Source organism: Phascolarctos cinereus, unplaced genomic scaffold (assembly GCF_003287225.1).
Source record: "Phascolarctos cinereus isolate Bilbo 61053 unplaced genomic scaffold, phaCin_HiC Scaffold_1;HRSCAF=81, whole genome shotgun sequence".
NCBI lineage: Eukaryota > Metazoa > Chordata > Mammalia > Diprotodontia > Phascolarctidae > Phascolarctos > Phascolarctos cinereus.
In genome coordinates, this window is record NW_027555514.1 from 197583481 (window position 1) to 197596976 (window position 13496).

Genomic DNA, 13496 nt, shown 5'->3' on the forward strand with positions numbered 1-13496 from the left:
TGATATTGTGATTGGTTTTTAGAACTGTCCTGAATGAAACTCTTTTTTTCTTCCTTTATCTCATTATTCTTTGGTTCTATAATGAGCCAGATTGTGATATATAGGGAATATTAAGTTAATTTCAGGAAAACCTAAAAAATACCTAACAAAGTACAAATTTAGCTGAACATACAGCCATTGCTCCAGAAAAGTGACTACCTAGTTCAAAATATTTTCCATTAACCTAAAGTAAATGTTTGAAGAACAATGGAAACTGTTAGTTTGAAGTCATACTTTTTCTTTAATTATGGGTTTGATTTTTTTTCTTTCTATTAGTTAATGATAGAGAGGGTGAATCATGTTTCATATGTGTTTGTATTCATATAGTCATCTGAACATTTAGAGTTTTCCTTCTTTGACTCAGACTTTTAAAAAAAATTTCTACAGGCCAGTGAGCTATCAGGCATATCGGGAATGTACACTGGACACTGCAGCTCTTGCCAGCGGATGGAATAAGGTACTATCCAAATTATCATGTGCATTTAAAGTATTTTTAACATGTTGATAGAGTAGCATAGAATTCCTGATCAATAGTAGATCTCTTGTAGCTTAGTACCTATAGAAAAATCAAGACTGGTCCTATGTGCAGGTAGCCCTGTGGAGGGTATGACTTTTTAGTTGCTACTATAATGCCCCTGTCTGTTCTTAAAAGAGGGTTTTGATTTGGGGCCACTCTCTTATGGTTGGCCCAAAATTTCCATCACTACCTTCACTCACTTAGATTAAACAGAGGACATTTTTCCTAAAATTACACTCACTCATATGTTACCTAGCCAGAGAAATCAGGCCTTAGTAGATAGGTAGCCGCCTTCTTTACTGTCATTGCATGCTAATTTATCATTAATTGTTCATTATTATCATGAATACCTAAGGCACAGAGAACATGAGGGGATATGATTCAGCATGGTTGAATTTCAAAAGGCTGTTTGAAGAGATAGGATAGCAAGGTGATTGCCACTAAGATGAGCCAGAGAGGGTAGTTATTGATGATTGTCCATAGATACCCAAAGAGTGGGCACCTGAGTGAAGGGAGCAGACAAAAAAAGGAGAGCTTTGAAGATTTGCTTGATCAAGTTGCCATGCTATATAAGAAAAAATTAGTATAATGGGCAGTGACATATAGTTTGTGGTTATCACTCTGTAGATTAGGTCCAATAACAGTAAATCTCTTTATAAAAATCCCCCTTTAACACAGATTCTTTTTTGCTTTAGGTTAAATTATGTTCCTTGAATAGTAATATTTTACATTTATATAGTACAAATTAACACTTGAGAGTGAGCATACAGAGCATTGTTTTTCTCAATTTTTCTCTGTTTTCCTAAGATAATGACCAGAAAATTGGTGTGTTTGGAGAGGGGAATAAAGTAGTGACTAGAGAATTGATTTCAGAATCAGAAGAGTTGGGTTCGTGTCTTACCTCTAACGTGCAGATGCAGGCTTGCCTTGGAGATACTGTGGTTTCAGTTCCAGACTACCAGAATATCACAGTAAAGCGAGTCACACAAATTTTTTGGTTTTCCACTGCATAGAAAAATTATGTTTATGTGACACCATAGTCAATTAATTGTGCAATAGTGTTACATCTAAAAAAATCCTAATGTACGTACCTTAAATAAAAAAAATATTGTTAAAATGTGCTAATCTGACCTTCATTGAGTGGTGGAGGGTCTTGCCTTGATGTTGATGGCTGCTGATTTATCAGGGTAGTGGTTGCTGAAGATTAGGGTGGCTGTGGCAATTTCTTAAAATAAGACAATGAAGTTTGCCTCATTTATTGACTCTTTTTTTACTTGAACACTTAGAGGCCATTGTAGGATTATTAACTGGCCTAATTTCAGTATTATTATGTCTCAGGGAATAGGGAAGCCTGAGGAGAAGGAGAGAGATAGGGGAATGGCAGGACAGTGGAGCAGTCAGAACACACAACGTTTATTGATCAGGTTCACTGTCTTATATGGGCATGGCTTGTGGCACCCCAAAACAATTACAATAGTAATGTCAAAGATCACAGGTCACCGTAACAGATATAATAATAATGAAAAAGTTTGAAATATTTTGAGAATTTCCAAAATGTGACACAGAGACACAATATGAGCACATGCTTTTGGAAAAGTGAAACTGATAGACTTGCTTGATGCAGGGTTACCACAAGTCTTCAATTTGTAAAAAACACAACATCTGCAAAGTGCTGTAAAACAAGGTATGCCTATACTAACTTTGTGGTCCTCTGCAAATCACTTAATCTCTTAGTACTCTAGGGAACTTTAGAAGAATTGTTTGATAGAGGGAGTGCCCTCCACCAATAAAACTCATAGGTTCAGACCAAAAAATAATTCACACTTACGTAGTGTATTAAGATTATAGGACATTTTAAGTACATATCTCATTTGACCCTCACACTCTTCCTGTGTGGTAGATAGTGCAAGTAGTATCCCCGTTGAAGTTTTTAATGACTTGCTTAAGGTCACAAGAGCTGTAGATTTGAAACTGAAACTTAGGTCTTCCGATTCCACATCCATTTGTGTTTTAACTGCTTTTCTACTGTTGTATAAGTCTTCATATTACAAGCTTATAATACAGATGTTTTGGTCCCCCCAGCTCTAGCATTATTAGTGTTTTTTCATCTATGTTAGATATTATATATAAATAGATTCTGTTGTATTATATGCCTACATTTGTTTCCATTGAATAAGGAAAATACTATTTCACAGGTGAATGTTTGTAATAGCTTTTGTAGCTTTTTATAATTATAAAGGAATAAGATGAGATTGATTCTACTAAAGTCCTCCACTGTTGATGTCACCTTATCATGGTTTAGAGGTGATTCTGCGTTCTAGAAGTACAAGCTTTGATAGGTACTATCAAACTGAAGAGGTTTCAGGTATATTACAAGCAACAGATTTGGTCTGTTGTATCCTTAAGTCTAGATAAATTCAAGGAAATTCATCACCAGGTTGACCACGAGTTGATGAGTTTTCTGCTAAGTCATGGAGAAGTAGAGAGAGATCTCTATGAATAGATGGAGTAGTAACATTGATGAAACTAGGACCCTTGAAATATTAAAATATAGTTGACTTGTATTATAGTGAAACTGTTTGGTAATTAGATAAATCAGTGAACAAAAGTTTAGATACTAATATCATGGGTTTTCAGACCTTCTTTGTATTCTCTTCTGTTAATTTTGCTCTTTGACTAGACTAGTCAACTTGCATTTAGCTGATATGATCATTCCCTCTTAGGAGTGACCTCAACTATTGATTTCTATCCCTAGTAACACCCCAGTGGCTCTCTACTTTTCCCTGTTCCCTACTTCTTAGTCTACCTTCACAGATTACTTTCAAAACTACCTTCACTGTAGTTATCATCATTGTTCAGCTCTTGGCTTTGAGATAGTAACTGGAAGAGACTGGTAAAGGTGAAATGTAGTTGATTCTTTGTCAGCTAATAGCAAGTGAGTTATTTTTTGTTTATAGAGAATTCAGTTACCCCAGGCCAGACCAAGGCTTGACAATGAGAGATCAGACTGATAGTTCACCTCTTGATTTTAGCTCAAGATTTGTGAAGTAGAGTGGTATCCTGGAAAGACTTCTGAATTTACCATTAGAGAATCTTAGGTCATATCCCAGCTCTGCCAGGTAGTAATAGTGGGATCTTGGGCAAGTTCCACCTCTCTGGTCTTCAGTTTCCTCAGAGTTGTTTTGATTTTCATTTCCCTTATTAGTGATTTGGACCATTCTTCATGTGGTTGTGGGAGCTTGCATTTCTTCTTTTAGAAGCTGCCTGTTTGTATCCTTTAACCATTCATCTATTAGAAAATGACTTTTGTTCTTATATTTTTGTAGTTTGAAAAAAATTTTAAGTAGCCTGGGAGAAGTCCTTTTCTCCTGCTACCACTCCACATATCATCCTTACCTTTTGTAATTCTGTCTTCCTCTTCCATTGTGGCTTATAGAATCTGTTAACAAATTGCTCTTCATTTCAGAACTTTTCCTTTTTTTTTTTTTTTAAGCTAGGCATTGGGGTCAAGTGACTTACTCAGGGTCATGCAGCTAGTCTCAGCTGTCTGAGGCCAGATTTGAACTCAGCTCCTCCTGAATCCAGGGCGGGTGCTCTAGCCACTGCACCACCTAGCTGCCCCAGATCATTTCCTTTTAAGCTCCTCCTGTCTTCTGTCTATTATAGATGTGGCTCCCCCACAATCAATGCCTTATTCTGGGCCACCTTCTCTGGTCATGCATTCACTTGACTCATTCCCCTCCTCCCTTCCCAACACTCCCCGTGCAACATTAACTGGATCAAGAGGTAGAATGGACATGCCTATTGCTTTTTAGTGCCACTCTCTGGCCATTCACTTGGAAACTTCTTTTTGAGGTTCACTCCATCCCGATATATCACCTTATCTGTCTTTCAGGACTTTTTCCTTCTCAGGGAGATCATTTCCTACCATATCCTCTCTACCACATCCCCCAACTCTTAAGCTTGAATACTTCAGTTTATATTTTAAATCACCCTGCTTCCTGATTCTTCAGCTTCCATGATTTGCACTTAACCTTAGTCACATACAGATGTGGCAGTCAAGGTCATAATCCTGGATTTCAGCCTCACCAGCAGGTTACTCTACATTTCCTCAATTTCATTGGTCTTCACAGTGAGATTGTGTACCCCCCAAGGAGTGGTGGGCTGATATGAGAGGGTGTACAGCCAAATAAATGCAGGAGTGAGAAGATGGATCAAATTCCATCCACCCCATGAGAGCCAGTGGGAGAACACCAGCACCCTGTTCACCTGTCATCACTCTAATATTCTCCCATTCAACCCTTTTCCAACCTTTCCCTTCTGTGAGATGTGTCAGTTCCTCAGGGAGTTTGTAACCCGAGGCAACTGCAGCAGTAGTGCAGATTACATTGGAAAACCCTGTGCTCTATCACTTCATGGTTGTAGTATGTGCCTTTCCTTGACTCTGAGTTCCAGAGCAGTGAGTAGAGAGTAATGTCTTGTGTGGCTTCCTTAAATTTTCACTCAGGAGGGGCAATGATGGGTTGTGCCTTGTAACACAATTCATTTTCTTTCCCTCTAAAACCACCTTTCTTCTGACCTTCCTTATTACTATTTAGAGAATCACCATCCTTCTAGTTTACAACCTGGGCTTACAACTCAGTGTCATTCTGAACTCACTCAAACACACTCCATATATTTAATCTGCCAAACCTTGTTTCTACCTCTAAAACATCTCTTGTATTTGTACTCTTCTCTTTACTCACATTGCCATCACCCTAGTTCAGGCACATCTTGCTTGAACTATAGCAGTAGCCTTCTGTTCTAGGCTTGGCCTAACTCAGGACAGTCTGGTGATTCTGGCTACTGATTGGTACAAAATGAGACACTGGTAGACCATCTAACATTAACAAAAAGTTGGGTACTTACTTACTTGCAGACCCACACAACTTGGCAGTAGGTGGGGGCCAAAATTAAAATGGGCTAAACTTCCTTAGTGGCAGATAGGTTAGATTAGAGACAGGCTGACGATGGTTAGTTGCGACAGTTCATGTGACAAAGAGGAGAGAGTGCTCAGTGGCAACCCTATATTTTTCTGGGAGCTGTGGGAAATCCCGGCCATAAGTTGTGCAGGCTGCTTACTTGCATGGAAAGGAGGTTTAGCAAAGATATGAGTTTGTTCTGTACGGTTTTCTTGACTGAATTTTCTAAGAATCCTGACTTTTATTCTAAGGTAACCAAGAAGCTGGGGCAGCTAGTTGGCACAGTGCGTAGAGCATCAGTCCTGAAGTCGGGAAGACTCATCTTCATGAGTTCAAATGTGGCTTCAGGCACTTACTAGCTGTGTGACTTTGGGCAAGTCGCTTAACCCTGTTTGCCTCAATTCCTCATCTGTAAAATGAGCTGGAGAAGGAAATGGCAAACCACTCATTGCCAAGAAAATCCCAAATGGGGTCACGAAGAGTTGGACACAACTGAAACAACTGAACAACAGTTACCAAGAAGCTAGATCAGTGGTTTGAGCTATAATCTTCTGGACCAGTTAAGTCTCAAGACAGTTTCATTACAGTTAATTTTTTTTTTCTGAAATTAAGAAATACACCCCCCCCCCCGAAAATGAACATTTCCATGTACAAAATAGAATGTAAAGAGAGGTCGTATAGGGAATCCTGACTTTCTTACACATAGCTTGATTTTTATAAAATGTATATATAATAAATTGAGCATATTAATTTCAAGGCTGTCCTGCTTGTCTGTTTCCTTCTGAACATCTATTCTCTTATGTGCATTTTTATAACTGCTCCATATTCCTTTTTTCTTTTTTTCTTTTTTTCTTTCTTTTTTTTTTTTGGCATCACTATTGCTAGCTCCCTTTCTTACCTAATTTAAGAAAATCTTTTAACAAATAAAACTACCCAGTAGTCATGCTTTAAAATGTATGTTTCTGCACTTCTCTCTTAGGTGAGTAACATTTTTTTGGCAATTGTGGTGAAGTGACTTGCCTAGGGTCACACAGCTAGTAACTATCAAGTGTTTGTTCTGAGACTGGATTTGAACTCAGGTCCTCCTGACTTCAGGGCCAGTGCTCTATCCACTGTGTCACCTAGCTGCCCTAGATGTTTTTCTTTACAAAGGTGCTATTATTATATAAGTTGTTCTCCTAATTTTACTTACCTCTGCATCAATTTACACATCTTCTCAGAATTCTCTAAAATCATTTCTTTCCTAATTTCTTTTTAAAAATAAAATAAATTGGGCAGCTGGGTGGCGCAGTGGATAGAGCACCGGCCCTGGATTCAGGAGGACCTGAGTTCAAATCCGGCCTCAGACACATAACACTTACTAGCTGTGTGACCCTGGGCAAGTCACTTAACCCCATTGCCTAAAAAACAAACAAACAATAAAATAAATAAATTCAAATAAAATATTTTTCTTCTGAACTAACACCAAAAAAGAGCAATTCCATATGTACAGTGTAACACAAAAGAGGATTATATGTGAAACCATGAACCTTTATTTCATAATAATTTCTAAGTTATATATTAAATAATTATATAAAATAATATAATATATTTATAAGTATATAAAATACACAAGTTATTTTCAAACTGCCCTGCTTGTCTATGCTTCCTTCTGAATGTCCCTCTGTTTTCTTCTATGCAATTAAAAAATTTTTTCGTTCTTCCTCTTTATTAGTATGTGTAATTGCTCCAAACCCTGTTAGGAAAATTCATAATATTTACTCTTACATTTGGCTCTCTGTTTTAATTTACATTTTATCTCTAGCTACTTTGTGGTAGAGGCAAGATTGCTGGAAACACTTGGTTTACAAGCAGATTATATTATAGTGTGTCTCTAGATAGATAGCAGAAGGGGAAGTCAGGGGAAAAATCAGACCTTTTTCTTAGAATTTCCTTTATCCTTGAATAGCTGAGTATGATGTCATCAACCTGAATCTTTTGCTCTGAAGTGCCTGTGGCTTTCCTTTGTATCTCCCGTGTTTGCAACAGTTCGATCTTGTCTTCTCTTTTCTCCTTTTGCAGTTTGCCTTTGAACTATCAGTTCTTTCTGTGTCAGCTCTGTATGTTTCTACTCTATCATCTGTGCTTCTAGATCCTTGGTTTCTCTGTTTGATTCTGACTAGCTTCTCCTTTTTATACAAGTTCCTTAGGCTATGACCAAACCTTTCATAGGACAGGCAGGCCAGCCTAGCTGAAGCTGCAAGGTGTTCTGAGAGAGACAGGTGACACATATGCCAAGCAAGTCAAACCACCACCACCACCACCTTGATTACCATCTTTCCTGGGACTCCAGTGGAAACTGCCTAGGACTCTGAGCCTTTGGAATAACCTAGTGATGCTTCTAGCCCACTGCCTGCTACTGTCATCCTGAGAAGCAACCTCGGTGGAGATAACAGCCTAACAACTTCTCGAAGGTGCTACAGTCCCATTTTTTGAAGACCCAGAAAAGAGCTTTGCCATTTACAAAAGTTTCAGTATCAGAAACCAATACATCTTTGTCAGTGGCAGTGACATCCTGAATTAAAGTAAGAAGACAGCCAATACAGCAACAGTTATGATCTTTAATTGGGGCAAGGGAGTTGCAACTGAGGTACAACTGAGCAGCAAGTGCTGGGGAGCCAGAGGAAGGGGTTGGGCGCTGGGTTTTTATAAAGTATTAGGGCAGAGGGAGAGGGATACATTCCTCCAAAGGGTCTGGCTGCAGGTGTGGGGGTGGGGGGAGAGACATCCCACCCTTTGATGTGGTGGATTGTTTTGCATAACAAGTAAAAGTCCTTAAAGAAAGCTTGTGAGGGGGAGAGTTTAAGTGTTTACAAAAAAATCTGGCTAGGGCTGGTCAGCCTCAGGCAATTCATGGGTCTGGGAATGGGGACAAGGTCAGTTTTTGGTCTGCTTGTTTTCAGTTTGTGTTGACTACCCTCAGGACCTTTGGACCTTTCCATCTGACTTGCAGCTGAAATCTTCTGTATGTGATGTCTTCCCCAACAGAAAGTGAGCTCTTTGAGAGCAGGGAGAATCTTACTTTTTTGTTTGTATCCTTAGTGCTCAGCACTCTTCTTTGTACATAGCGCAAAAAGGAAAAGCCCTGGACTTTCCCTAAGGCTATAATCCTATCAACTAGCCATTCATTATGCCCAGTCTCTCAATTCTTTGTTACCCTTAACCTAGCCTAGCCCTCTATTGTTTTACCTCCCTATGGCCTCCTGTCACTTTCCACCCTTAATCCTATTTAGGCTTCGTTCTCCCTTGGCCACATGGTCCAGGTCACTGGCATTCTGTTACCTCACAGTCACCCCAGCTCACTGGCCACTCCCATCCAGATCCTCCTTAGACCTCTCCTCCAGTCACCCCGAACTACTTGGCTGCTCCTAGATCCCTCCCACAGTCTTTCTGTGTATAAGATCCATCTGGCCTCCATTAAGATGCTCAGATTCTTACGATCTGGCCCACTAGCATTAGCAATATGAATGCTTAGATTGCTTAAGAGTCCGGCCAGTGTGGCCGATTGTTTAAATCTCACCCATCCTCATTCAGTGTTCTAATGAACTTTATGTTTGGCTGAAAGAAGGCTTGGGTCAAATTCATTCAGGCAGGACCTATGTGTTGTGATTTTGGGGTCCCAAAACCCCTAAGCCTCTAAACCTCAGCAGTATTACTACATGGTAGATTATGTGGAAAGGAATAAAATAGAAGATATCTGTGAAGGTGGGGAGGAGTAAAGTTATGAAGGACTTTAAATGCCAAATGAATTTGCAGCTCTAGACAAAAACAAACCAACCTTCCCTGTTTGGCTAGATTGCTTTCCCAGTGTCCAGACTATCTTGGCTGTTTTCTTTTAGATTATAATCTTGAGTTTTTATTGTTTTTTGTTGGAGGAATCTAGAAAAGTACTCTTAAGACCTTAGTTAACTTGTAAATTCATTGGCCTTTGTCATTGTTTTCTTATGCAGATACATTTTGTCATTCCTGAAGTAATACCTTAGCTATTGGGATCCTGAATTGAAATTGCTTTTAATATCCTTTTGCATTTCTTTTTCTCTTTGAATGGAACTGCTTCCATTTGGATGAGTCTTCTGCAAAGAGAATAATGTAATTCTTTTCTACAGTATCTTAGAGAAGATAAAGAAAAGTTAGGCACTGTCACGTTTTTTTCCTTTTTTTTTTTTTTGGTGAGGCAATTGGGGTTAAGTGATTTGCCCAGAGTCACACTGCTAATGAGTGTTATGTGTCTGAGGCCAGATTTAAACTCAGGTCCTCCTGACCTCAGGGCTGGTGCTCTATCCACTGTGCCACCTAGCTGCCCCTACATTTTTTCCTTTACATTTAGTCCAAGATGGTGTTGAGTTTTAGATGTTAGGGGTGCTGGGACCCCAAAATCATGACATGCGGGTCCTGCCCGAGAGAATTTGACCCAAGCCTTCTTTCAGCCAAAGACAAGGTGTAACAAAGATGAGCCATATAGGTCAGACTCTTAAAGAAGAGTCTGAACGTTTGTGACACTTGGACATGTGGGCATGAGGAAGTCTCAACCCCTGAATGACTGATTTTATATACAGAAAGACTATGGGAGGGATCTAGTAGTGGCCAAGTAGTTTGGGAGGAGGGGCTGAGAGAAGGTATGTCTTGATGGGTGCCTGGAGGGTCCAGGGAGGATCTAGTTGGGAGTGACTGGCAGGTTGAATGAGATCTAGATAGGATCAAATGATGAGGTTTAGGGATTGAGGTGTGCTGGGACCCCAAAATCACGTGTGGGTCCTGCCCAAAAGAATTCGACCCAAGCCTTCTTTCAGCCAAAGACAAAGTTTATTAGAGAACCGTCATATTGGGCAGACTCTTAAGGAGTCTGAACGTTAGTGAGCTATGGGTTAGGTTCTAAGAATCTGAGCACCTTAATGGAGACAAGATGGACCATATATACAGAAAGACTGTGGGAGAGATCCAGGAGTGGCCAAGTATCAGGGACTGTGAGGTAATAGAATGCCAGGGACCTGTATGATGTGGCCAAGGGAGAATGGAGCCTAGCTAGGATTAAGAGTGGGAAGTGGCCAGGGGCAATCAAACACTAGCTGTATGACTGTGGGCAAGTCACTTAATCCCAATTGCCTCCCCCCTCAAAAAACACAAAACCCCAAACCCAGCATCTACTGGCTTTTACAAAAACAACAGCTTTAGAAAAGTTGGATCACTCATAATAAGGAAAATGAAAACAAAATGTCCTTGTGCATGTAAGTACTGGGGACTGTTGTGGATGCTTTTGGTTTTGAGGACCATGCCTTGAGGACGGGGGAGTAGCAGTGTAACCACTGCTTGGGTGATTGATATTCAGAGTGATAGGCTACCTGGGGGCAATGGAGCCTTGCCTGTTTGACAAAGGGCCTGATGAAGAATGTGCTGAATATTACTTAGACTGGGGCCTTGAGGGAACAGAATGGGAGTGAAAAGAAGAATTCAGAACCCAGGCCAGTTTCAATGTTGATTTCTTCTAGTGGGAGTTGGAGGTTGGGTAGGTTTTCAAATATTTTAAAGAAACCACAGGTAGGTTGTTATTGGACTTGGAATCAGGAAGACTTGAGTTTAAATTTGGCCTCAGACGCTAGCTGAGGGACCCTAGATAAGTCACTTAATCTCTATTTGTCTCAGTTTCACTTTCTGCAAAAGTGGGAATGATAAAATGGCACCTCCCTCCCAGAGCTGTTGTGAGGATCAAATGAAATAATATTTGTAAAGCGCTTAGCACACAGTACATGGCACACAGTAGGCACATAATAAGTATTTTCCATTAGATTGTGAGTTTCTTGAGGGCAGGGCAATCTTTTGCCTTTTTTTAAATATCCCCAGTGATTAATGTTGTGCTGGACACATGACAGGTGCATAATAAATATTAAATAGTGGCTGATTATGGATGAAACAACACTCTAATACGTCATTAGAATGATAGTTGATGAGAATATAATCTGATGAGGCTTCCCAGCTTCTGGGTTCAAGAAGCTTAGGGAGCTCACAGAAAATTTGCTTTTCCAAAGCCAATTTACTCAGTTAGAGGCCTTGGATGGAGACAATCCTTTTTCCCTTTTTAGGTGGTTAAGATGGATAGTTCTGCATACCCTACCCCATAAAGATGGAGTCCCTCAGTAGCTGGTTCCCCAGTGGTTGTTAGCAAGGGAGGTGGTGAAATTTCTAAAAGAGATTGTTTTGGTAAACTGAATTTTTGCTGCCTCCTTATCTCACTTCTACCCCCTATGAGCCACCTGTGTTAGGAGCAATTAGAGCTTCCCTTTATATGGGACCCCTTTTGAATGGCTTCAGATTTTAGGTATGGTCTTCCTGACCATATGACCCTATATATAGGCTTCAGCAAACCATCATGTGAAATTTGAATGGGATTTTGGGACATTCCTAGTGACTGATTAGGCAGATGTGTTTGCTCACACAAATCAGTGCTCTAGGATGATGGGAGCAGAGCCTGGGCTTGCATTCATGAGAGTTAACCACAGGGTGATGATATTCCTTCCATGGGGTCAAGAAGATGATTATCAGCCTGTGGTGGTGGTAGCAAAATTGTATTGCTTTATCTGAGATCAGGGAAATAAAGGATCTTTTGCAAGGCTAAGACTGTTCTAACTGCAGGACTATGAGGGGATCAGAATCAGTGATTTAGAAGGTGAGGAGGTCAAATATGTTAATTAAGGAGCTCCTTCTTCCTGGCAGCCAGGATATTCTTATGCTGGGGTCCCTCACCGGTTTTAAAAGGCAGCCCAGTTTTCAGTGGAGGTATCTGAAGAGAAAGAACACTGCTAAGGAAAAGAGCATCCTTGCTCATGTGGAGTTTCTACTAGACTGGGTGTTGGGGATATAAAAATTAAAAAAGAGTTCCTGCCTTTAAGTAGCTACCATTCTATTGTAAGTGCAGTTTCTCTTTTAAATCTCATACAAGGCCACACTTGGGTCTCCCTAACTATTTTAGAAATCTGTATATTTTCTCGGGACAGTCCTATTGGAAATTGTTAGCCTTTTTTCTTTGTTGTAGAGAAATTTGCTCTTATCTATACACTATAGACAGTTCTTTTCAGATTTAAAATTTTACTTTCCGGTCTTTTTTTGAAGGTTTTGGTGCCCCTGATTCTACTACAGCAAATGCTGATGGAATTGACAAGACGAGGAGAGGATCATCTTAGTACATTGATACAGTTTGGTGTGTGGTATCTGGAGGACTGTGCTGCAAATTATGTAATTCAGCAAGGTGGATGGGTAAGAGTGGGGACTGCTGGTGGTTGTTCTCCTCATGAGTACCTTGAGTGTAATTTCTCCTATCTTGATTCTTCCTTCTCTTCTCATCCTTTTTGTCTGTCACATAGCAATGGAATTTGAAAATTTCTCTAGGTTGTTTTGAACATAAAAATTGATTATACCACCTTGCTATTGGGAGACTAGATGGCCAGAATGTTCCTTCTTGTTTGGTCTGACTAGGTTGTAAGCTAAAGAACAACTAAGCAAAATCACTGAAGAATTGGTTGATTATAGATGGTATAAGGGGTATTCAAGGAGAATAGGGAATGGAATAGGAATCTTTTCTTGAAGCATCACTCATTCTACCTTTATCATTTCTGTTTAGCTCTCCTCTTAAAGAAATATGGCCAATTAAGTACATCCAAAGGATGTTGTTTCCTTCATGTTATATTCCCAGTAGGTTAGAATTTGGCCCTGGGGTCTTGATATTAATGGCTTAGATTCTTAGGGGTTATACACCATATTAAAAGATTATAGGGGTAGGATATGTGTTAAAATTAGTCTCAACTGGGAGATAGTTGGTGATCTTAGATAAATATGTTTTCATATACCTTTGGAAAAAGTCTACTCTTGTTTACTGTTCCTTGTAGGAAACCAGATTTCTGTCACTGCCTAGGCTGTCAGATTGTGAAAAAACAGACTTCTCATATATT

At 39.7% G+C, this 13496-nt stretch overlaps 1 protein-coding gene across 10 annotated transcripts in view; it reads left to right on the top strand.

The window, feature by feature from the left end:
• The window catches only part of BCL2L13 (BCL2 like 13), a 69764-nt gene that overhangs the window by 44002 nt on the left and 12266 nt on the right, over window positions 1–13496 (top strand). For 3 of the 10 annotated variants that reach the window (XR_002327390.2, XM_021001668.2, XM_021001669.2), the window contains one exon: window positions 12661–12804. Coding sequence is in view for 9 of the 10 variants with exons in the window: in XM_021001668.2 (XP_020857327.1) it covers window positions 12661–12804 (144 nt within the window). In the remaining variant the exon portion in view is untranslated. Of the gene's footprint in view, window positions 1–426; window positions 497–1363; window positions 1650–5768; window positions 6274–7514; window positions 8082–12660; window positions 12805–13496 lie in introns of those variants that run through there. The other 7 variants (XM_021001667.2, XM_021001666.2, XM_078156168.1 and 4 more) reach the window with 6 other exon arrangements.